The sequence below is a fragment of the Leptinotarsa decemlineata genome, unplaced genomic scaffold, assembly GCF_025532065.1.
Source record: "Leptinotarsa decemlineata unplaced genomic scaffold, Ldec_3_MD MMD2_tig00026307_RagTag_RagTag, whole genome shotgun sequence".
Classification (NCBI taxonomy): Eukaryota; Metazoa; Arthropoda; class Insecta; order Coleoptera; family Chrysomelidae; genus Leptinotarsa; species Leptinotarsa decemlineata.
In genome coordinates this window covers 12593903-12621462 of record NW_027412681.1, presented here as the reverse complement: position 1 = coordinate 12621462, position 27560 = coordinate 12593903, and the positions used below count along the sequence as shown (strand labels likewise).

Here is a 27560-nt window from a genome sequence, read left to right as displayed (position 1 = left end):
TATTGTAAACAGACTCGAGACCGGAGCGATACCGTTCATACACACTTTTCAGGTTTTGAAAAAAATCTCCGACGTTTCTTTTATTGAAACTTGTAGCCCTTGAGAGACTGGTGGCTTCTGCTGTCCTTATCGAAAGATCAGGTTGTCTTTTAAAAAATCATCTAATCCAATCTTTGGAAGGCAGTTTTTTTTTCTGTTCAGTTATCTGGTATTTTTTTCAATAGCAGTGGTATTCGTAAACTAATTCGAGTGCCTTCAGTTTCGACAGTCCATGGTTAAATTTAAACGATGTTACAATATATTCTGAAATTTTTTCTTCTTCATCTTTCGTGAATATTTGAGATGAGATAAATTTAGAAGAAATATCTTTCACGACGCCACCCTGCTTTGTGTATCTTTGAAGGTTAGACCTAGGTATATCATATTTGATCGCAGTAGTTTTAATTTTCCCTCCTTTAGACACTTCTTCCAATGCGCGCATAATAACATCTTCAGGGATTTCACGTCACTTGTTTTTTTTTCAATGAAAAAGGAAATGCCTTGAAAAGAAATGATTAATATATTCATTGCAGTAGACATAACAAAAAAGTATAGAAGTATGACACCAAAATGCATTAAAAGCAGGAAGAGCATTGGGCATGCCCAAACCTCCCTTCTACCTGCGTGTCCAATGCTAACCATAGCCCCACATTTCAAACAAATTTGTATAAGTCTACTTTTGTCAAATGTTGAATCCTAATTGAAAGGTTAAATATAATGTTTATCAAACACAAAAGAAAAAGTTAAAATAGATACTTATAATTTCTTGCAGATTTCTTTGTTATATTTTTCCAAATCACAAACAAAATATTTACTTCTGTACACAACAAACCGTTAACCGCATATAACCTGACAACCAAGTGAAATGACAGCTGAAGTTTTTGACGAGCGGTGTTGCAAGTTATTAAACTATAATGGTGTTGTAGAAAATAAAAAATATCTACCATAGATTTCGAGGAATGAGGGGGTGCCCAAACCTCCCTACTGTCCAATGCTCCCCTACCTCCCCTATAAGTTGTTATGTCAGAAACAACTGCTGGATTAAAGTAGATAGCCAGAAATATATTTTTGATATTAAAATCATCAAAAACACTCATATTTAATAGTAGTAAAACGTATATTCTAGGTATCGACACAATCATATCATCCTCTAACTTTCTGTCAGCTGGAATTTGATGTAGTTACATAAAGAAACAATTGAGTCTGTTACTTATAGAGATTTTGAAAAATATGGTCTAATCGTAACCCGACCTTTACAGTCGGGTCACGATTAGAGAGAACAAAATCTAGGCTGATAGCCCATAGTCAAAATCTCTATAATAATTAGGTCACTTGTTAAGAAATTTAGAGAATACAAAATATATTGAAAAAAGGTCAGAATATCGAAAGCATATGATCCTTGCCACTCATATGAAATTATAAATAAGGGGGTTGAGTCACCATCATATAAGGGGGTTAAGTCACCATCATCGCAGAAGAAACTATCCTTTCACCTCCGATATTCACACTCATGATCCTAGATCTGCTGATCAAATAGCGTTGCCGCGATTTCTTTTAACCAAATCCAAAACGAACTTCATAAATTTCAAACCTTACAACAACAAGCCGACTTCAGAGATGCGTTCACTATAATATTAAATTCAAAAGAGCTATTAGATATATACTTTTAGATCATTGTTTTTATTATACCTATTGAAGAATTTCAAACAGTTGATGACCTATTGATATATTAAGCAATAATCATTCACTTATATGTTCATATGTGTGAAGATATTTCAATGTGTACGTTATGTTATATTATAATGTCCTTTCAAATCTGAAAGGAATACGTCTCTCTATGACTTTTTTCTATGTATGACATGCTGTGAACTTATTGTAAAACAGTCAAACAAATCTATCTATCAACGTATTTTGATATATATCTATATACAGGTAACAGCGTAATGACCGTCGGTTAGCTATATTTTGGAAAATAATAGGATCCATATCCTGAAAATTGCCAAATATAGGTTTCTTTAATATACTTAATTGACTGGAAATGATGGAGTTTCTCCAATCCCTCGATTATACCGTAAGTTTATACCAACTTCCATAATTCAAATGTAACACACTGTATGTTTCCACATTTTTGAATACCTGGCATAGTGCTAATGAGAGTTCATGCCATACATCCTATACCAAAAATGAACCGTTCTCGAAATATTTATTTATTTACTCAAAAAACTGGCTATTCGGTTCTCGAGGTATTCCCACATAAAAATCAAAAATTTTATTCAATACGTAAATGAGCTATTATCGATTCATCAAAATACTTCATTCCATGTTCTTGTAGAAGTAACATTTGCAAAATATTATACAAGGTCTTCGGAATCGATGACTATTTCTGAAGATATAAAAATGGGCAAAAAACCCTTTTTTCACATAGAACACCCTGTATTTTAGGATAGTTTCGGAATTCTGACTGAATTTTGACTCATTCTCATGAAACATATCCTATATAATGGTTATTACTGGAGATAGGATTTCAGATGAATGAATCATCAATAGAAAAATGTTTATTGTAAGTGTTTCATAAAAGAGCGGTAGGTTTTTGTCACAATCTTTCAAAGACGTATTCGAATGAGCATAAAAATATCCAAGAACATCTATTTACAGATCTTCATTATCCACCTGAGATTTTCATTTCTAATTTTCAGAAGAAATGATCCATGATGCAAACAATTTTTCAACCGTATTGTAATGACCTTCATGGGCCGCACTTTTCCTGCGAAAAGGACAAATTCTCGTTGCTTTGCGTTGATGATACCGAAATAAATTATTGTAAAATGTTACTTAGGAATCATTTCAATGTAGGAATGAGAATAAAAAACCCAATATTCATTGTGAATAAAAATTAAATTTTGATTATTAGTTACTAAAAAGTCACATAGACATCGTTCGAAATTAAATGAAGCGAACAGGAAATGAGGTAAACACTTGATAAAACAATAATTTTCAATTTTAGTTATTTCAATACATTTATTTCATTTCATGAAAATCTATTTCCAAGCAACTTTTATAAAAAACTCATTTCGGAATCTCGAACGCGAAGCAAAACATCGAGAATTTGCCCTTTTCTCAGGATCATAGTAGGCTGTCACTCAGGCTAAGTATTGCGAAAAGTGCGGCCTCTAAAGGTCTACACCTTTACCAAAAATTATAACTGTGCTTTCAAAAATGACTAAAACACAAGGGTGTCTTCATCTTAAGTGTGTCACACTGTATATAAAAAATGTTTCAATCATTAATTTTATTCTAAGAGAAAAATTTTAGAAAGGTGGATATTAACCTGATTGAACTCAAAATATAAAGCGAAACAGTGGAATTTGTTCCATTCTTTGTTTACACGACTATACATATTATATTCCTTTTGCAATCACATAATATTTTTTCCCATATATTATGAAATCAACCTTCTTTCTTTTTCAGGTTCGTGTACAAGAATAATAAAAAAATATGGAGACAAAGTCCATCAAAATTTGGAAGACGCATTTTACGTTTTAGGTAGAGGTGAGTAGAAAATGTATTTGCCTAGCAGAATCATGGTTCATGTTTCAACCACAAAGTGTTGTTATTGGATACGTTCATCATCAACTGAATCCATCATAAATCTAAGTGTTTCGCCAAGTAAAAATGGAAACCATTTTTCAAGTTGAATTATGTACTTGTTTACTTTTATATATATATATATATATATATATATATATATATATATATATATATATATATATATATGTTTAATATTGATGAAAAACTTTAGTTACAGATTAAAATCATTTTGAAAGAAGAATAATGTCAAGCTGTTGCCAACTTTAAATTGTAAAGAATTCTCATATATATAAATCTGAATACATCCTGTAATATTAACACAGTATAAATCACCATAATAAACGATAAGAAAAAATTTGAAAAAGTATTTCACATTATTCAATGTCAAAAAGTTGTCATTTTGATGTTGAAGACTTCTTTCAAAATTGAAATTTCCAAATTCAATATTCTCACATAGCACAGGTATTCTGTTTTATCCGTTATTATGTTTTATATATATATATATATATATATATATATATATATATATATATATATATATATATATATATATAAGATAAATAGATTAGTACTTTTTGATCATTCCCATATTGACTTAAATTTAAGAGCCACCGGTATACAGCTGTTTCAGCCTATTGGGCATCGTCAGTACCGGGCAGGCGGTCCTCGATTGAAGACAAAATGAGAAAAACCAAGAAAGTACTTGATAAAAATAGCTGCGTAAACGCAAGCGAAACATGAGTGGAAACACCTATTGGTGTGACACCCAAGTCAACTTGCCAAGTTTTTATGTCAGTGTTGGTGGTTTGACCAATCAACCGACAACTGCGGTGGCAGAAATTTGGGAGGCTAACCTGAAATGTCATCGGAAAACGAATCCGCATGTTTGTGGTTATATTTCACATATTGGAAAGAAATATCTGATACATAAACCTATTACAAAAAACTTTCATTGAAACTCTTGTTCCATGTGAAATTAATTTTTATGAAAATAATAGTCTACGAAAGAATATTTTGCTGATTCAAACGTAAAATTTTTCATTTTTGCAATTTATTGTGCGCAATGTGAGTACTGAAAATTTTCATTTTCTTGTCATCAATAAAACACATTAAAACAATGCACAGAAACATTTTGATTTCGAAAACCGAACGTTGAATGCCTTTCCAAAAGAAGTGGATTATTCGAATACTGAATCACGACTGAGACGCTTCGATTTAACTTAACATAAGTTTACCATACCTCAGTCTTCACTTGGTGATTTGAGTGCTTATTCCCTTGGTTTCTACTTCTATGGTATTTCTACTGAACTTTGAAGTGCTAATAATGAGAATGTGTGCAGATAAATAGGAGTGGTTTCACATCGTGGTGTATTTTGATCATAGCGGTGGCTAAATATGTAGCCGACTTCTTACAAACTACCTCGTATGTCTTCAGACTCATTATTTAACAAAGACATGACGACATGAAGTAGGTGATCTTTAGAATGTTGGGTGGTTTGGTTAATCCGTTGATGTGTCATTCAACCCGTCTCTATTTGAAATTGTTCAGGTAACTAAACCTTCTCAGGGTATTGAAGTTAAAGATTTCAAGATTCGAATACCTAGCGGTCTCATTGCAAGTGAAAATGACATGTCTGAGAAATTCATTAAAACACGTTGTCTGGCCACCATGTGTGAAATTACTTTTTTCTTATTTATTTTCAGTTGTGGTGATGAATAGATTCAAAGTTTTGGCTATGTGCGTCGTAGTGATGGTTTTTCTTGCAGTGGGCAGTCTATTTCTAAAAGTGACTTCTGATCCAGTGGAATTATGGGCTTCACCTGATAGTCGAAGTCGACAGGAAAAAAAATTCTTCGACGATAACTTCGGACCATTTTACAGATCGAATCAAATTTTTATAAAAACCGTAGGAGTTGAACCGGTATGTTTATTATTATCATTATAATAATTATGACAACAATAATTATTAATATAACCTAATATAATCATCAACGCCTCGCCATCACCATCATCAATATTATAAATCATTTCAAATTATATTTCTAGAAAACCTGAGAGCTGGATTTGTTAGTGAAATTTCGAATAGGTGTACTTAAGTATTTCGAAGTGTAGATTACGAATCTAACAAAAAAAAATCGAACATTTTATCATTTCCAGAGTTACAGAGGCATCCAAAGTTTCGATAATTGTTATTTTTCAGACTTCTTTTTGCCCAATACAAAGTATATGATAACACAAGTGACACTTATCAGTCTAATAATCAACATTTTTCCAACAGTAACTGCAATATTAGGTTGTTTCGAAAGTTTCGCCCGTTTTAATGAGTTTACTTTAAACTGTAATGTCAGTGAACATTTATTCAATTTAATCGAAATATATGTTCATACACCACACCTTACGATTTGTTCTCCACAAACTTTATTTAAAAATTATCACGACATATTTGGCTAACTACTAGCTCTAATCAAACAAAGTTTGAGTAGAGCCTTGAAAGTGATAGCACGACCAGCTGTCGAAAGCGCTCGCATATAATAAATAAGGGTTTAAAGCTTCAGTGTAATAATTGCTCATTTCTGATTTGTTACCATTCATTTAAAGTAGAACTCCTGTGAATGATATCTGATTTTATTCCATAACGAATGTTTGGAATTCAAACCGAGTAGAGAAAAGTATTTTCTGTATAATTCAGTGTTCATATAAAAGTATTTGTTTCGAAAGAATTTCTTTCTTTTGTGTAATTCAATGTTTATATGGAAGTAACTGTTTCAGGAGGGCTTTCTTCCAGTTTGTGTCCCAAAGTTGCTTCTTTGGATGATCTACACATCCATGTATAGAGTTACTTATTTTCAAATTGAAAACTTCCTTTCATTGGAAGATTCCCAATTCATTTTATATCAAGATGGAGTAGTAGAAAGCCAAAAACTTTCTTTTCCAAAAAATTATTCACTCCTAAAAATATAACCTCTTTAGTTCAAATAAAATGAACTGAAAATTAAAATTGAAAGATTTCAATCCAAGTTACTTCACGATGTTTCGATTGTTAGCATCCACAATCGTCTTCGGGTGATGACTGGACTATTTCTCCGAGAGATGACTATTCGTAGGTCATTCGAGAACTTTTACCTATCCCCTCTTTTCTCTCTCCGCTTTACCGGTTTAACGGGAGATGACCGTTTTCCGCGTATCTTGCGTATCTTTACGCTAGCTTGGCTGAATGCGTCGTTGGACAACATATATGCAGCTTCTTTGAATTTTCTCCTGAACCAGTATTCCCGGTTCTCAATTTATTTGTTCTTTCAGGGATTTCAAATCATATTATATCATATTAGACAATGAAAGTCTGAACTAAAGAAATTCATGTCAAGTTTGTTGGTAAGGAAGGCAAGCTTTAATCTAGAAACCTAAGTAAGGAAGTGAGGCCCCAAATTTGTCAAAATGGGGAATGAAAGTTGAATTAGTGAAAAGTGCATTGAATATTGCTACTTTACTTTTGAAGATATAGAGCTTTGAATGTCATCATTGCGATTATGAAAAATGCCAAACATGAGTTAATTTCGAATAAAATTCTATACTATCAATCTTAAAATTAAAAATGAATTTCTCCAGGAAGTTGCTTGCCAAAAAATTCAGAAGATAGACATACCCTGTCTTGTTAATTATGGCGACGAGTTCATAAATTATTTTATAATTTTATATTTCATAACGAAGGTACAATTGAGTCTCCTATGTTACTCCTATGTTGAATTCCTGTATATTTTTCATGTGTGTGTATCGTACCCTACCTTATTTAGTGGAAGATATGCGGTGTCGAAATATTAATGTAGGTATTTCGTGAAGTGGCACCACAAGTGTTCCAAAATGTATTATTTCATGGAGACAAAAGGAATTTAAAGACTGTATCATAGAGATACATAGATAAAAAAAATGAATATTTCGAGATGAAATTTCGACACATTCATACCTCCCGACATACCTACGCAGTGGGTGCTGGTAAATGCCTGCCGGAAAACAACTACTTCGACTGCTAATACCACGCCGAATATTCAATTATATCCGACATACATTCATGCAAGATTCTTCACAGAGGTAATTGTCGCAGATGTTTCGCGTTCATCCAGCAACAAGACCACATTGAAATCAATCAAGCAGATCACCTACAGACCGATTTCGAGGTATAACTCCTCATCAGTGCAGGAAAAATTCGACCCAAACAGCAGTGTGCCTGGGACTCGATTACTCGATTGATTTCAACGCAGCTTGACTGCATATATGAAACCTTTGTCTAAGTGAAAGATCGTCAACTAGTAACAGCTCCATCTCATGGACAAAGCCCTAAGCATGTACCAACACTCAACAGAAATCGAAGAAGTCTGAAGACTGTATCAAGGAGATATACATACGTCTATGAAGATAAATATTTCCAAATAGAATTTTGAAACATTCGTCTTTCCCAACAAACCAACCTACACAGTAGATTATGTCGAAAATCAATTACCTTCTCTAGGTCATTTTGATCTCTGTTATAATATTGGTACATGGGATTTTTTCTCCATGCTTAGGTCTTTGTTCACGAGATGGAGCTGTTACCAGTTAACAATTTTTCTCTTAGACGAAGGTTTCATAATGTACTTGACTCACGTTGAAGTCAATCGAGTCCCAGGCACATTGTTATTTTGATCGATCTTTCCTGCACTGATAAGAGGCAGTACCTCGAAACCCGTCTGTAGGTGACTAACTCGAATGATTTCAGCATGTTCCTCCTGCAGGATGAACGAGAAGCATCTGAAAGTATAACCTCTGCGAGGCATAAATGTTTGTTGGATATAACTCGATGCCCAGCGAGGAATTAGCCGGGGAAGTAGTTTCGGACAGCATTCTTCAGAACCCGCTGTGACGGTACATATTTCGAAATTCTGTTTCGAAATATTCTTGTGCTTGTTTTTTGATTCATTCTTCGCCAGAGGTTCCAGTTTTACCTTTACCAGAAATGTACGGCTCTATACATATTTCAATGTCTTGTCTATATCAAGACACAAAATAACACCCCTCAAGTTAATAACAACCATGACTATTTGACCAGGAATGGCCACAATCTTCTTATGCTACAACATTGACTGGTAATTACTCATAAAATAACTATTGAGGAGTATAACTATTGGTGTATGTTTGCAAATTTACAGATAGGTAATAACAAAATTAACCTAGGCGTTGTATATCATTCTCCAAATGATAACCATGGAGAATTTATTAATGATTTTGAAGAAATGTGTGATAAGATTACCACAAAAAATCAACGCTTAGTTATTGTGGGTGATATTTTGTAAATAACTCTTATAGAAATAAATTTCAAGAAACAATAATAAAATACGGTCTGGAACAAATCGTAAATGAACCAACAAGATGTACACCAACAAGTGAAACCCTGATCGATTATGTAATTACCAATGACCCAAATATTTTTGCCAAAGTACACAAACTTCCAAAAATCACTGATCATGATACAATAACTATTAACATTAGAAGTAACAACAGACCAGTAAATGTAGTTTCAAAAATGGACAGAAAATTCAATAGAGATAATTTTCACATGATAAATTTGAGATTGATTGATTACAGTTGGCCAACAAATTGCTTCGATGTAAACACTATTTTTGATAAAATGTCAAAAATTACAAAAAAATTGTTAATGAATTTGCCCAGTAAAAACATTTGAAAATACTAGAAATAGCTTACCTTGGTACGATAAAGAAATACATTCAAAGGCAAAAAATTGTGATAATGCTTATAAAAAAATTAGACAGTGTAGTAGAAACATGGAGGAAATACAAAATCTTTGGAATACCTACAAAATATGTAGAAATGACGTAGATAACAGTCTTAGATTGAAGAGAAAACATTATTACGAAAATGCGATTGATTCCATTATGGAGATTGTAAACAAATGTGGAAAACGCTAAAACAGTTGAATCGAAATGAAAATCTTGCATTTACAAATACAGTAATGAAATTTGAATTTAGAGATAGAGTAGTGATTGCGAAAACAGAAAATGATATTGCAAACTGTTTCAATGAATATTTCATATCGATTGTAGGTGATATAATTGATACCATAAATTATCATAAGGAATGGTCCGCCAATCATCTCCCAGAAATAAAAACTAACCTTGAAAACTTTTGTAAAATAAGTATAAAGGAACTTAAATATATAATTGCTACCCTGGAAAATGAAGGTAATATACATGATGTTATGAATGGTCAAATAATAAAAAATACCATTGACACTTGTGGTTTTCACCTATTATATCTTATTAACGCATCCTTTTCAACAAGAATATTTCCAAATGAGCTGAAAACATCCATTATAATACCAATTCCAAAAATCAAAAATTCAAATGATGCAATGAATTTCAGACCAATCAACACCTTACTAGATGTTGAGAAAGTGATTGAAAGAGCAGCATATAACCAACTCATTGAACACATAAATATTTACAATATTTTCCTAGGGAACCAGTCAGGTTTTCGTAGTAAACTTTCTTGTGAAACATTCTTACAACCGACAATTACTAGTTGGAACCAATTGATGGATGAAGAAAAGTATATCGTGGCAGTGTTCATTGATCTGAAACGAGCATTTGAAACAATAGATAGAGGTATTCTAGTGCAGAAATTAAAAACATGTGGAATTGAATCAACTGTTTTGAAATGGTTGGAAAGCTACCTGAGTGATAGAAAACAGATTGTGAAAATAAATAACCATTTTCATACTACAAGGCAGATAAATAAAGGTGTCCCACAAGGTAGTGTAATTGGACATCAACTGCTCTGTTAATTGTGAATTAATTAATCTCTAGGCAGATGATACTCTGTTGGCAGTTAGTGGTGATTGTGTGGAGCCCTCTGCTCAAAAAATGAATGAAGAATTAATTAAACTTGAAAAATACTTGAAGGGAAATAAGTTGAAACTTAATGTACAAAAAACAAAAGCTACGATCATTTCTAATTACAATAGGACAAAAAATATAGATGAAGATAACATAACTTTAATTATGGAAAATACAAAAATTGAAATCGTAAAACAATTCAAATATCTTGGGATTGTATTGGATGGAAATTCAACATATAAGGAGGAACACTTCATATCAATACAGAAAAAAAATTCTAAAATACTCTTTTTCTTACCAAAAATAGCTGCTCACATATCGTTGAAAGCAATATTGACAGTTTTTAATAGTAGGTATCATTAAACCACATTTTGACTATTGTTCTACAATACTATTTCTATTAGACAATAACAGAAAAGCTTCTCTAAAAAAACTTCAAAATCGTGGAATGAGGTTATTCCTAAAATGTAATAGATATACTCCAATAACCCATATGTTAGAGACTTTACAGTGGCAATCAGTAACCAAAAGGTTGACTATCTCAGCAATGATCTTCATTTTCAAAATTGTCAAAGGTTTGATGCCAACTCATTTCAAACAATTCTTCAAGTTTAATCATGAGGTCCACGAATACTGTACAGGAAGTGCAAACAATTTTCATGTGGATAGAGCTAGTACCAGAAAAGGTATGAACTCACTATTCATTCGAGGTTTAGTTGAATATAATTTCCTTCCAAATGAAATTAAAAAATGTGATACACTTGAACCGTTTAAAAAAACTCTCAAAATATCTGTGATTGTTGTGAATGTAGTTATATTGTATTATAGATTTTCAGATGAATTGAGTCAGTTATTGTATAGTTTTGATATTTGTATTATCTCAATCTTACTTTGTTTATTGTTAATAATGTTTTTGTTATAAATGGATTCATTCATTGTATCATGTTTTGATATAGTATTTACTTAATAATCATTTATTGTTGAATTATAACTTTGTATTGTGAATATTAGGATTATTTCTATTCAATAAAGACTACTGACTATAAAATCTTTTTTACTATGGCGATAAGGCTCTTCAACTATCTACCACCACATATGAGGAAATTACATATGATTAAATTAAAAAAAAGTATAAAAGGGTTCTGGTTGATCTCTGCCCTGCTTATGACGTAAGTGAATTTTTTCACTGCAAGTTTTAATGCTTTGTCTTTTAATGTGTATGTTTTGTACTATATGTATCTACATATGTACATATTTAATTGAATAAGCATAGAAAATAAAGTTGAAATATATTTTTTTCAGTTTCAGTTTGAATCAAAGGACGACGGAGAAATTACTTTGGGACCCGCATTCAATGAGACTTTTTTGAATGAGGTATTCAGGATACAAAAACTTATTGAAAATGTGAGTTGAATATTAAAAGATTTTTTCGAAGGATCCATACTTTCAAGCCAAAATTCAAAATTATAGTTGAGTCTATGAAATAGTATCTATGAAATAGTACCAATCCGCAGAAACGTATAACTGGTATTGTGTTTTTATTCAACATTTGATTTATCTACAGACTAATACGTTGTTGAAATAGTTTCAATTTGTAATCGCACACTACTCGTTGAAAAAACGAGGTGAATTTTAATTTTTCTCCAAAAATATTCATTTATTCATTTTTTCCCTACTTGAGCTGGCAATTTTTTCAATCTTCGAAACAGTTCTGATATGAATTTTTTGGTATGGCCTTGAGATCTCTCAGAGATTCGGATTTCATCTTCTCAATCGTCGCAAAAACCGTTCTCTTCGATCTTGGGAACAGGAAACAATGGCGAATACGGAGGCAGAAGCATGATTTTCTTCAAGAACAAAACACAATAGTCTGGTTCACATGTACTTTTTTTGCTTATTTTTGTGAAATTTTACACACGGGTCAAAAAATTACGACCAAGGTGTCATTGGATTTGTATTTTTACCTAGAAAGTTTGAAGACAGGTCTAAAATAGCGCTGAAAAAAATTACAAAATTTATAAGCAATTAAGTGAAGAAAATTGGGCTTTAGTTTTTTTTTCTGAATATCTAGAAGAATTTTCAAAATTTTGGAATTTTGAAAAAAAAACTGAAAAGATCAATAAATTCGCGTAAAAGAAGTCCCGACTGCCGAAACTGTATCTCAATTGTTTATAATTTTTACAGAGCCCTGAAAATAGAGCAAAAAACGGGTAGTCTGGCTTCCGCGCGCATTCCGTCACAAACAATAATCCGCAGTCAAAAAATTCGTATCTCAATTTTAACATCGATTATGCATATGTTAATTAATAACTTTTTTGAATTGAAAGTTAATATAAAAACCCCTGTAATCATTAAACTAACACCCTGGCATTTTTCCTTTGGTGAAGTTATTCTCAATAAGCTGAAAAATAGATTAACGTTGCCAAAATGGAAAAATTGTTATTTTCGACTCTTTTATTAACAATTGAAAATTATAAATGGAAAAAAATACATTTTTTTTAATTTTCATCGTTTCGATGTCTCATGGGTTAAAACTACTTAATAATATTTTTTTTATGCAGGCACAATTAACCAGCTTGAGCAAGTCGTCAGTTGAAAAAATTACATAGCTACTTTCATTACAGAAAGTATTGAAAAAAAATATATTAAAAATTCATTTGTTTATAACATTTTTTTTGGATAAACAATTAAATAAAGAGTTAAGAAAACGATTTCTTCAAAACCTTGAAGAACAATAGAATTTATGATTTTCGGAACAAAACGGTTCTTTAATTTTGACATTTAGTCACAAAAAACGATTGTTAATTAAGAGACGCATTTTTTATTTTGATGTTTTGCTATGGGACATATAGTTTCAATAATAAAAATAGATATTACAGTGAGGATTTTCTTTTCCTTAAATAGTGGTCTGCAAGAATCTCGTGGTTTTGCTTCACACAGAAAACATACAGCTATTTTCTGTATAACTAAAATTGATTGCAGTGTTGTCACAGTAAATGCACCCCAGAAAGGAATTCCATATCGTAGTCGAGATTCTATGAGAAAGTGATATGTTTCTTTGGCAGCAGCAAATCCCAACTCATATGATGTCAGCCTCAAAGCATAAGACCCTGAGGATAAATTTGATTTGGGACTCTTGATATGGTCTTCAGATTTCAAATCAATGTCAATAGATAGTCCCAGAAATTTGGTTGATGGTTTATTCTCAACCAAGATGTTGTCAATTTGTAAATTGCTGATGAAACATTTGAAGCAAATTACGTTCGTTTTAGAGATACTAAAACTGAGAAGATTTGCATCACACCATCTTTTTATATTGCTAATATCATGATTTATTACTGTTTCAAGTTCAGAAGAATTTTGATCATGCCATAATATTGTAGTGTCGTCTGCGAATAGTGTGAACTCTCATTTAATATTAATAGATGTCAGATCATTTATATACAAAAGAGATATTTGTGGACCTAGGACTGAGCCTTGTGGAACTCCACAGTTTATTTTTCCTTTCTCAGAATAATTAGTCGTTTTAAAAATTTGACTACGCTGAGATGAATAAGATTCAAACCAATTGAGATTTACGCCTCTTAGACCATACACACGTATAAGGAACGTTTAAAGTTCATTTCTTTAGATTTGTTTACTGCCAGTCTTCAAGCATAGCCCACTGATTAATAAAAATGTTTTTCTTCCTTATTCAGAGGAGTCGGGCAAATTTCGCATACGCAGTTGGTTAGTACCTCGTTCACTAGATGGAGTGACATTTTGTTGTTCGCTCCAACTTAGGAAGAGGAATGAAATACTCTGAAAGAATTCCGATTTTCAATTATGGAATATCATTGACTTTAGGTCGATGATGGCCACTATCTTCCACTGACGAGTGGCAAATTAGCCCGAAACCGGTCTGCAAGTGTGCCCATTCCAAAATTGAAGTTCGCATTGCCAATTGCATATGCAGAAAATTTTCTGTGAAGTTTCCTGCACTGACGCCTGTCAGATATAATCCAACACCTTTCGTGGTATTAGCCAGGGGAGTAGTTGCTTTCTAATAGGCGTCAGTGCATTCAACCTACTGTGAAGGTATATTTGAGACTGGCTAGAATGTTTAAAGTTCATTTCTTTGGAATTCTTCAGGATAATTTTTTACAAATATTCTGATCATTTCAGATAACTTTTGAAACAACAAAAGCAGACGGAACAATAATCACGAAGGGTCTGGAAAGTATCTGCTATACTCCTATACGAACAATTTATTCAGATGAACCATCTATAAATGATTGTACAGTTATTTCTCTTCTGGGATTAGTCGAAAACAGCATAGAAAAATTCAATTCCAATATAACTACTTCCTATCAGACTATTATCGAGTGTTTGCGGTATGTATTTAGAATATTATCGTGATGAAAATGACAGATCAATCAAATTTATAAAATAGGATTTTGTTATTTCAGTCCGCGACTTCGAAAAAATAGGGAAATTATTTTTTCAGTCCTCTGGAAATTAAAATCGAACTTGATACTTTTATGTTGAAAAAAATCTGTTACTAACATGCCTGAAATACGAGGTCTGTTAAAAAATAAGGTGAATTTTCATTCTTCTCACAAAAAAATTCATTCATTCATCAATTTCCATTTTGTCCCCTTCAAAGTAATCCCCTCATATACAAATACACTTGTGCCAATCCTCAATTTATCTCCTCAATCGTAGCAAAATGACGTCCTTTCATGGATCTCTTCAATCTTGGGAACAGTAAAAAGTTGCAAGGGGTCAAATCTGGTGAATACGGTGGCTGCGGCTTGATAATGCTGTTATTTTGAGCCAAAAATTTACGAACAAGCAATGACAAGTGAGCAGGTGCATTATCGTGTTATGAATTCTTTCTCCACAATACCGGACATTTTCTTCGTATTGCTTCCAGAAAACGGCGCATAACTTCAAGATAATACTCCTTTGTGAACGTACGTAGCAAGAACTCCTGATGCACTACGTCACGGTAATCGAAGATGAGCATTTGATAAATCTTGGCGTGCTCTATTTGGTCTCGGCTCCCCTGGGCTCTCACAAAAGGACTTTGGTTTCGATGTCATAACCATATACCCATGAGAACAACAATGGAATTAATTACTGGTAAGACACCTCTGGACCTGTACGTTAAGGAGGTTGCGTTAATGGCCATGTTACGATTGCGCACAGCTGGTGTGAACCTCGAAGTAGGAATGGGTCAATTGAGGCTGATCCTATGGCGAGAAGCGCTTACTGCGCAACCTCTGCTACAGGCAGCCAGTGATGCAATTGAACCCAGGTTTATGCAATACGCATATACACAGTCGGCTCAAAAACGAAAGAAGCCTCAGGATGTGAAGTGTACTGCAGATCAGTAAGTCTAAAGATTAAGGGGGGAATGTAAAAAATACTAGCGTCATTCAAACAGAACCGGTACCTCAATCGCCACAAAAAAAAATGACCAGGAAAGGAATTTCTAGCAAAAAGCCCTATAAGCCTTGAACAGACAACGGTTACCTCAGTGCTAGTGCTAGAGTGCCACCAAGATTTAGCCAAAGCCTCGGTAGATAATAACAGTATCCTGAGGTGGGTTAAAGGGCACGACGGCAGTAAAGGTAATCGCATTGCTGACTCTTTAGCCAAGGAAGCGGCTGGACTGAGAATTTTAGGACCCAGTGACACCTACGGCCTGATGACTTCGAGAATTGCTGAACTAGCCAAACGTCACACCCATGCTCAATCTGTTAAAAATCTGTTTTTCCGTTAATCAGCTGTCGCCTCCATACGAACGACAACTCTCAGAAGTTGAGAAACTTGTGCGAGCTAAGGACTAACGAGGTCTTACCTTTAAAGGTGTGATTCCTAACACGGAATCAATCCCTAAAGATTGGATGGGATGGTATCAAAGATGCCATTTTTCCAGGATCAATCTGAGCGACCATGAGGAGCTGGCGCCGAAGAAATATCTGGCGATGACCAGGAAAACTCTACGCTTAAAAGTAGGATTTCTGACTGGCCACTGTCAACTGAGAAAACACCTCCATAATATGGGGCTAGTGGACACAGCTCTATATAGAATGTATGAAAAGGAAGATGAAACTGTCAGGCATGTCGTTTGCGAGTGTTCAGAGTTATCGTCAATAAGAGAGTGTGAGTTAGGCGAGTCTTGACCTACACCTGCGAATATTAAGGAGATGTATCCTAGTGACCTGTCCACCTTCCTGGAAAGGCAGGATGGACGTTGACCTAGGAGGACATCTCCTTGGTAGGTTGTACGATGGGTCACATGTGGCCTAAGTGGCCTAAGTGGCCTAAGTGACCTACTTCACATTCCCAATATTTTCATCGGTTGTTGATGTGCTGGGGCGTCTAGGGCTTCTAGGGCGAGCGTCGTCATTCAAATCTTCTCGACCCTTCGTGAAAAGCTTGTATCACTTGTAAACATTTTTCTGGCTCAGAGTACAATCACCGTAAGCCACTGTCAACATTTCCAGTGTTTTTGAACACTTGAATTCATTTTTTACACAAAATTTGATACAAATTCTTTGATTCATTTTTTTCGATAGCTGAAATTCACCGAACACGAAAAACACTTCTAACTTTTATGCCTTCCACCAACAATTTGAACAACAGAAACTGTGAACATATATTCGAAACGTTTGTGCCAACATAAAAAAATGGAAAATTTGATAATAGAATGTACGTAGGTCGCAAAATTTGAACATTCACCTTATTTTTTTGAAAAGTATCTAGTAAAATCACTTACTTATATGATCAAATGAGATTTCGATTCCAGATCACCCTATAGCATGAATTGTTTAGCCCCGTATGGAGGTCCAATTCTGCCAGGACTAGCGTTAGGGGGAGCCTCCCACGAAAAGGAATATTTCGATGCCGTTGGTGTGACGCTTACTTTCATAACTTCAAATAAAGCGGATAAAAATGAGCTAACCGACACTATGGAGTGGGAAAAAAGGTAAAATTCCTTCTGGAGATATACTGATATACATGTGTCTCCACTTCTTGCGGAGACTTCCCTGGAATTCCACCGATTTAACGGCCTGCGTCACCCTTTCCACTTATATTACTAACAAAACATTGGACAAACATTTATCATGATACCTAACTTCGACAGATACTAAGTCATACTCAAAATTCACACGCTCATTTACACTTCTTTCATATTGATCACCGCAGCTTTAAATACTATGTCTTTTACTAAATACTTCTCTCATAACGCGTCTATTTTTTTTTCTTTTCAGTCATTTCTTTTCCACGAAATGAACATAATTTTTTTAAATTTTACGCGGATATTTTGATGTACTCGGTTCTTCTTGGCGTCGTTTAAACGCCGCAATACACAAATTGTTTGTATAATTTTCACGACAATAACCATGAATATTCACAAAAATCACAGTATTCAAATATTTAATGTTACCATCACCTAGCGAAACTAGCATTTTGATGTTTGTAGACCACACCTGACTTCTACTACATCATTATCCGGTAACAATTCATTGCATATAGAACATGTATCACCCATTATGAAAACTGTTTAGGAACATGAAACTACTAATAGTCTGGGTCACAAGATCCTTTCTTTGGAACTTTTGTCCAGGGGCACCAAAAATTATGATCAAGGGATCATTCGATTCGGAATGACTTCTAGCAACTTTTTGAAAATTGCAAAAGTTATAAACAATTTGGTAAAGAAAAAGGGGGTGTGGTTTTTTGAAAATAACTCACAAAATATTAAAGATATCCCAAATTTGAAAACAGATTCTTAAAAAAGAGGAGGCTGGTATCTCAATCGCCACAAAAGAATTAATCAGGAAAGGAATTTCTGGCAAAAACATAACAATCTGCACTGATAGCAGATAAGCCACATTAGCCTTGAACAGACCACGTGTTACCTCAGGGCTAGTACTAGAGTGCCACCAAAATTTAACCAAAGCCTCGGTAGATAATAACAATATCCCAAGGTGGATTAAAGGGCACAGGAGTGAATGTAATCGCAATGCTGACTCTTCAGCCAAGGAAGCGACTGGAATGAGAATTTCAGGACCCAGTGGCACCTACGGCCTGATGACTTCGACAATTGCGGAACTAGCCAAATGTTATACCCATGCTGAGTCCCTAGAAAGATGGAATGGAATCAGAGGATGCAATCTTGCCAGGATCACCCTAGGCGACCCTGGCAAGCTGGCGCCAAAGAAATATCTGGTGATGACCAGGAAAAAATCTACGTTTAACAGTAGGATTTCTGACCGGCCACTGTCAACTAAGGAAACACCTCCATAATATGGGGCTAGAGGACACACTTCTATGCATGATGTGTGAACAGGAAGATAAGACTCTCAGGCATGTCCTATGCGAGTGTCCGGAGTTATCGTCAATAAGAGAGTGTGTGTTCGGCGAGTCTTGGCCTACACCTGCGGATATAAAGGAGCTGTCTCCCAGAGACCTGTCCACCTTCCTGGAAAAAACAGGATGAACCTAGGAGGACAACTCATCGGGAGGATGTACAATGAAATTTGTAAATATCTCGAAAACGATCACCTCCAGCGTTGTTGAGGAGGTGTACCTCTTTCACTTGGAAAAGGTGTGGGAATTAGGTTTTTCCATGAAAAGTACCAAAAGTTTACTGTCAAACAAGTTAGGGCAATTTTAAATAAATAATAACAGCGCATGCAGCGCCCTCTAGATGTTACATGAGAATTAATACGAAATTATGATTTCCCACGTCAAAAAAACCCCGGTTACCGAATTTCGTGCAAATAACTTATTTTCTGCAAGAGTTATTTTCAAAAAGTGAATAAAAAAATTTAATTCCAACACCCCGTATCTCCGAAACAAAACATTTTCGGACACAAGTTCATATAGACTTTTTTTTTCAAAACTGTCTCAGGAATACGTCACTTGAATATTTTAACGTATTTATGTTACACCCTGTATAGTACATTTTACTAAGTTTGAAAACCTCTATAATATAAATATATTTTTCACTAAACACTCAAGTATCAGATAGAAGTTCTGAAACATGAATTAAAAGCAATAAACTGAGTTTACGCCTTGATGTACGGTATACAATACCGAATGTGAGTTCATTCTAGTCGCTTTCTTTTTCTTGATAATTTCAAAACGAACAATTTGTATTGTGACCATTCACCTCCAAGCAATACCTCGCGAGATATTCGCGAAAAAATGATTTTCGTGACCTTTTGACTATCATAACTTTTTTAGCTGGCACGATATCAATGTCAATTTTCTACATCTTCATAACATCGCCGTAATAAAGGTGTATGCAAAAATTCAGCTCACTAGGAATTTTTCCACAGATTGGGGTTTGAAATGCCTAAAATGACTAGACTAATAGAGAGGTTCATATCAATTTATCGACTACCACATCTTATGTCGTTTCTTTGATAATTCACTTAGTTCCTATAAATTATGAATACTGTACATTGATGTAAATGTTAGTTTCTGATGTACGAATGAAGGTTCGCATGTTCCCTTCCATTTTACCCTGTGAGATACCTACCTAACTTACCGCTTCTGAAGTATGGAAACTTACTGAAAGATATGTAATTCGAGATGAAATCAAAACAAAAAGGAAAGTTGAGATATCGATTCATGTATTTATTTATGTATCCTTTCGTATGAGTAAATGTATCTATCGTTTCAGATTTATATCCTTATTGAAAGAATATGATGTCGAAGAACGACCAGATTTCATGGACATTGCCTTCAATGCCGAAAGATCCATTGAGGATGAAATTGCAGAACTTTCGAAATCCACTGCGTGGACAGTCGCTGTCAGCTATTCAGCAATGTTCATTTATATAACTTTGTCACTGGGAAATATAACGAGCTGCAGACATTTCATGGTAGGAAACCCATTGGTTCATTTGAATATCATAGATATTATATTTGAGAAATGATATAAGTACATGACAGACAGATCATTGGACTCTTCCTGGCAGGGTATACAGTGCATATCTTTAATGCTTCCCCCCCTTTTATTTCTTGATTGGATCAACTAAAAAAATTTTAATTTGGGATAATTGAATTAATGCATGAATACTTTATTATGAGGTGAAATTGGCAGATGAAACTTTCAAGATGGCGACTGGGTATCTGGGAAAAAAAAATTAATGGAAAGGGTGGTCTTGTGACACATCATTTTGAAGCTCTTGACGAATATTTCACAACCCTAAAATGTAAAGTAAATATCTTCACCGACTACGAAATGGCAGAATATTTAATAATCTCCTGAAGACAAAAACATTAATATCGTTATTTCTAGAAATATTCCTTTTTATCTGCCATATGGCAATTCCAACAACCCGATAAAGTTTGTTAAGTTATTTTTTCGTTATAAAAATAACAAAAAATGTCAGTACAACAATGAACATCATTGTTCAGTTAGAATATTCTCATTTAGTTTTCGGTTTTATTAGTAGAAAGGTACCACGTCAACAATCTATAAAATGGTCAATTCTCGTCCATTGGAAAAAAAGTTGAAGCGATTTTTGTTTACGGTGCGACGCGTAACTATCACGAGATCGAAAGGATTTTCAATCAACGTTTTTTGAATCGTCCTATCTGTAGAAAATATTTGGGGGAAATTGTATCCAAATTCACAACTACCGGTACTGTACATATCAAAAAGCCCCCAGATCATCCGTCCATTCCGGAAGAACAGCAAGTGCAAATAATTGGTGAGATGGTAGTAAATCCTGAACAGTCTACTTATTCCATCGCGAAAGTTTGTGAGGTGTCTCCTTCTACTATGTGGAGACCTTTGATGAGGAATAGGTATCATCCATACAAAATTGAAATGGTACACCAATTAACTGGAGATGACCCTAATCAAAAAACAGAAACCATTGCAAGACATCCTAACTGTCTCCATAATATTCGTTTTACTGACGAATGTATATTTTTTCAAACGGCAATGTTCACAGGCAAAATTGACATTATTGGAGTGACACCAACCCTCACGTTTTCTGGGAAACACATACCCAATATCCAGAAAAAATTAACGTTTGGGCAGAAATACTGGAAAACCACATTGTAGGACCTCTATTTATTGATCAAAATTCAACAGGGGATCTGTATTTGAATATGCTGGATATGCTTGAATATGCTGTTGACCCTCTCATCACTGAAATCATCGAAGCGAATCCCAATGAATTCGATATGGATATTGTATTTCAACAAGATGGAGCACCACGTCATTACTCCAGACAAGTAAGAAACTAGATGGATACTACTTTTCCCGGTCGTTGGATTGGGTGTCGAGGTCCAAATTTGACACCTTTGGACTTTTTTTATGTGACTATTTGAAGCCCCATAAACTGAACCTGCTCTAATATTGGATATACAGCAGAGAATAATAAATATTTGTAGAGATATTGACGTTAATGTGTTCGAAAATGTTCGGCGTGAAATATCGAATAGGCTGTTCATATCTCAAGAAGTTCAAGGCAACTATTTCGAGCATCTTCTGAACTGACTTCAAGGTTATCACCTCATATTATGTAGTTAAATGTCAATGTATTCAGGCATTTTATAGTAGTTGAAGATATTGACATTATATTCTAGGGTTGTTGAGCATTTGTTAGGAGCTTCAAAAAGATGTGTCACAAGACCCCTCTATTCATATATTTTTTTTAAATGGCGCCCAGTCGTCATCTTGAAAGTTTAATCTGTCAATTTCACTTCAATATAAAGTATTCATGCATTGATTTCAATATCCCAAATTTAAATTTTTTGAGTTGACTCGTTAAAAAAATCAAAGGGGGGACATTGAAGAAAAGCACTGTATAGTACAATCTGTCTTTAATTATGTAGCAACATGGAAATTTGAGAACATATTATAGATCAATTCATTATTTTATTTGAGAGAAATAATGCTTGAAATATGCATTGTTTTGCACATGTATTTCAACTTGCCGAATAGATATTTTAACAAAAATTACAATATTTAATTTTTTCCCGCAAACAGAATTGTTTGTTTATAAATAAAATGTTTCAAATGAATTCTCAATTCTATATCAACATAAAGACTTGAATGAAAAATCCTCCCATAATACCATGTTCAATGAAGCATCAGTTCAGGGGGGTGTTGATTCGAAATCGATTTTATTCAATTGTACTTATCACCCGTAATGATGGAATTAACATAGACTGATTATATTTTCAGTAAATGAAACGTGGAAAATAGATCTTCAAACGGCATCTACGAAAAGTGTGTTGGACATATTTGTTCATTGTTTCACTGCTTGAACCGCTGCTTGCTGTTTTATGCATGTATGTTATCTTGAGTTGTGGCACGGTGAGCAAATTTGGCTATCGGATGTCTGCTTTCTCGTAGCTCCACTATATATGGAAATAACGGGATCATTCGTGATGTTGTTACTCTAAATTTCTGATGGAATCATCAGAAAGTACTTATCTATTCATATATATATATATATATATATATATATATATATATATATATATATATATATATATATATACATATATATATATATATATATATATAATTATTTGTATTGTGAATTTCTATATTTTAGTTCAACTGACTTTTTCCATGCTCTAGAAGATTTTTGACGGGTATGATTCAAAAACTGCACATACTATAGCCTCGATCAGGTCTCAGTTTCGACAAAAATGAACCTCAACGTTTTTTCACTGAACCCTTCATACAAGCCTCTTTTCCAAATTAATTGATCTCATATTCAAGTTGTGAAGAGACCACGGTCTCCATTGTTCAGCATTTAAGAATTTGCTTCTGGGTCTGTGGTGAATTACAATGATTCAACTCAATGGCCACAGAATTGTCCAAATTTTGCCTCATTCCTATGAATCAGATGGTGGAGACATAATTTTCTCACCACTCATCTCTGCTCTCTGGAATACAGTGGCTTGCTTTCGCTCATGCTTATCATCCAAGCTGTCATCATTTCTGTCCATTTCTGTTTGCAAGGAGCAGATGAAACATTCGTTTTTGCACGAAATAGATTTGTTTCCTTTTCTACCACTGAACTGTAGAATCTACCCTCTGGCAGCATCCATAACGCGGTTATTGAAGCTAACAACTGATTGGTAGGTAGATCAGTGTCTTACTGTTACTTTTTGGTATCGTATTCGGTCGGCATTGTCCAGCATTTTGGTAACGTGGAAAGTGATCGTTCAGATGTGATGGCTGATAATTTTTCATTCGAGAAATGGAGCTAGGAATGTTACAGAGGAATTTGATGATATATTTTCTCAGAATTGATAAAATTGAGGTCATGAAGGTCTCTACCTTTCCATCCTCAAATGTCAAATCTCTGAAAATCCCTGAGAATCGCCCACAATCTGAAGTGAAATTAGTAATTGATTGATTCTTTGAAGTCAACTACATTATCATTCAGCAGATAAATATTGCACATGGTCAAAGTGAAAGCCGTAACTTCATTCTGAAATAGACTTGTATTCAAGTAATTGTATATTTGCAATGCAACATTTTCTGATACATGATGTGTGTTCAGTTTTGAAAATCTGAAGCGGAGCAAGCACGTGTCTACAGAGTCAATGGACCGAAATATATTTAACGAACGTTTGAATGTATCTGGAATGAAGAGATTCCATTTGTGGTATTGATTGTCATCAAGAAACATTAAACTTCAGTTTTCACATATGCTCGGTGAAGTTTTGTTCTACAATAGAACTGTAATTAATGATTTCCTCTTCAAAGTGCAAACATTTTTCACAACTATTTAACTTGTAGCAATCAACCAGATGATAGAACATATCGAACTACCAGTGAAAGCACGACTTTACGCTGATGACCTGTTCTGTTTAAAATATGTTTTTCCGTTAATCAGCTACTTCTAATTATCAAAGGAAAGAATATTGAAACAATGAGTTCAATACTCCAGCATCACCTACAACAGCTAGAACTCTGGTTCAAATCAACAGGACTCACTTTCTCTTCAGAAAAAACAAGATTATTACTCTTTTCGAAAACATACATCAGAAACCGACCAACACTACAACTCTATGGCAAAAATATGGAATATGTTGACGAAATTAAATGTTTTGGAATGATTTTCGATAAAAAATTAAACTGGAAATCACACATACACCATCTCACCAGGAAGTTCCCAGGAGGTTTGAATTTACTAAGGATGCTATCCAATACAACATGGGGTGCCGACACAACTACACTTATTTGACTCTACATATCCCTTATCAGATCCAGAATCGACTATGCTTCTGCATAGTCAAAATGCACTTACATGGAACACTGTCATCCTCACTGGTAGACACCGATGTTTCGCCGTAAGACACTTGCCTCAGGGCTCTTCAGTACCAATCTGGATAACATTATAGAAAATACACACAATTTATTCATGAATTACGATTTTTTATGTCACGGAATAAGTTTGACCTACTTATGTCATCGATGACATAGTAATGACATTTATTTCTTTCCCAAAAATGAATCACTCCTAAAAAAAGATAACCCCTTTAATTCAAATAAGATTCCTCTTGGCTGGGATTATTCAAATAGATGAATGAATGTCATTACGATGTCATCGATGACATAAGTAGATCAAACTCATCTTAATTACAAACATATTGGTACCGAAGAGCCCTAAGGCAAGTGTCTTACGGCGAAACATCGGTGTCTACCAGTGAGGATGACAGTGTTCCATGTAAGTGCATTTTGTTACCATTCATTTATAGTAGAACTCATGTGAATGATATCTGATTTTATTCCATAACGAATGTTTGGAACACAAACTGAGGAGAGAAAAGTATCTTCTGTTCATATAAAAGTATTTGTTTCGAAAGATTTTTTTCTTTCGTCTAATTCAATGTTTATATGAAAGTATCTGTTTCAGGAGGGCTTTCTTCCAGTTTGTGTCTGAAAGTTGCTTCTTTGCATGATCTACACATCCATGTATAGAGTTACTTATTTTAAAATTGATTACTTCCTTCCTTTCTTTGGAAGATTCCCACATTTTTTTGTATCAAGATGGAGTAGTAGAAAGCCAAAAACGTTCTTTCCCAAAAATTATTCACTCCTAAAAAAATATAACCCCTTCTATTCACAATAATCATGAAATGTGAAATGTAACTTAGCGCTAATAACCCTAGTGGTTGATGCGCTCATTTTGAAAAAAAATTATTTAAGAAAGTTTTTTTTTCTGATTGATTCGGCCATTACTTGATAAAGATCCATAGTAATTTCAAAAACTGCACTTCACGATTTGATCTTTTATTTCAATTGAAGTTTTTGGAGATCAAATCGTGAGGTGTAGTTTTTGAAATATTTAAGAAACACTAGTGTTAAAGAATTCATTATTATGCCACTAAAATGTGTCGGATCTATATGATCCTAACATTAATCTCAGAGTCAACAGATCACAATTTCCTTCTTTTAAATCTGAATTGAAAAAGTTCATCGCTTGTTCCTCTAGTTGGTTATTTCAAAATAAGATTTATATTTTGATTTCCTCTGAGGAACAAAATTAATGGAACTAAGTAGATAGATTTTATGAAAAGTATTTGAGTGACTTTATGGAAAATGAGGGGTGATATGCAGCTGCAAAACTGTTTCTTGCGAAGGGTAAAATAAAAAAAATCCATGAAATTCGCAAAAACAATAAAAACAGTTTTCAGAATTATTTCTTGTGCCAACTTCTGAAGATGTTATAAACTACATTTTCATGCTGTAGAGTGATATAATAAAATGGCAATTTCACAAGTAAAACTCATTTTGGCTAAAAGTAGAAGTACAAACAGAAGATAAAACAAATATTTCGAACAATCTGACGGATTTCTTGAAAAAATTGGGTTTCCAAAAATTTATATTCTCATATTCTCTACAGATTTAATATTCCATTGTTTTTCTGTATACCACTAGAATCGGTAAATTCTTCCATAATTTTTTGTTTCAGTTTGAATCGAGGATATCCCTTGCCTTTGGAGGAATTGTGATAGTATTTGTCTCTGTGATTTGTTCAGTAGGTCTTTGTGCATATTTTGGTATAACAACAACTATGATAACTATTGAAGTTATTCCGTTCCTGGTATTGGCTGTCGGAGTCGACAACATATTCATTATAGTTCAAACCCATCAAAGATCTGAGTAAGTATATTATCTGAAATGAAAAAATGGTATACTTATGACAAAATGTCCACTTTTCTTTTTTTCGTCCATATTTACTATAATGATCACAAATAACCGTAATCTCTAATAGAGCTAATGACGAATGAAAATAATATAAAGTAGGTTGTAATTATTAATAATAACTCTCCTCTGAATACGATTCCATGAATTTCTCAATTTTTTGATATTCAACTTATTTATTACTTATCTGTTCTAAGACATACGTATATTTCTCATGCCATGGGATTATCCTTTCCTTTTACTATATTCCGCTAGATAACTTTGCACCGTTTACATGTACCCTTGACTAAAAAATGATTGACGTCACTGCATTAATTATGAGTTGTGTACATATATGTACATAAAATGAGTGTGCATACTTGAAGTCTGGCTGTAAATCAAATCTTCTAAAAGAACCAGGCCAGTCTCAAATTACCTACACTGTAGTTTGATAAACTGACAGCTATCATAAAACAACTACTCCCCTGGCTGATACCACGAAGAGCGTTGAATTATATCCGACAGGTGTCAGTGCAGGATTCTTCACTGAAGTTATTTCTGCACATGCCGTTGACGATGCAACTGCTGGAATCGATTTTCAATTATTTGAACACACTTGCATTTCGTGAAGTTTTCTTTCTTATACGAGGAATTGAGCAAATTTTGGATATGCGGTCGCTTACCTCGTTCACGTGCAGAAGGGGCGTTAACAAACATGCTGTTTGTTGTTCGCTTATGGAAAATCATGGACTTCATGTTGATGACAGACACTACCTTGTACTAACTTGTACTGACACCTGTCGGATACAATCCAACACCCTTCGTGGTATTAGCCAGGGGGCAGTTGTTTTCTGATATGTGTCAGTCCATTAAC

At 34.0% G+C, this 27560-nt stretch overlaps 1 protein-coding gene across 2 annotated transcripts in view; it reads left to right on the top strand.

The window, feature by feature from the left end:
- LOC111502706 (NPC intracellular cholesterol transporter 1 homolog 1b) overlaps positions 1–27560 on the top strand; it is a 111637-nt gene that overhangs the window by 41424 nt on the left and 42653 nt on the right. For both annotated transcript variants that reach the window (XR_012466989.1, XM_074181005.1), the window contains exons 7-13: positions 3508–3588; positions 5332–5549; positions 11815–11916; positions 14677–14885; positions 17309–17488; positions 20198–20399; positions 26475–26665. Coding sequence is in view for 1 of the 2 variants with exons in the window: in XM_074181005.1 (XP_074037106.1) it covers positions 3508–3588; positions 5332–5549; positions 11815–11916; positions 14677–14885; positions 17309–17488; positions 20198–20399; positions 26475–26665 (1183 nt within the window). In the remaining variant the exon portion in view is untranslated. The remainder of the gene's footprint in view (positions 1–3507; positions 3589–5331; positions 5550–11814; positions 11917–14676; positions 14886–17308; positions 17489–20197; positions 20400–26474; positions 26666–27560) is intronic.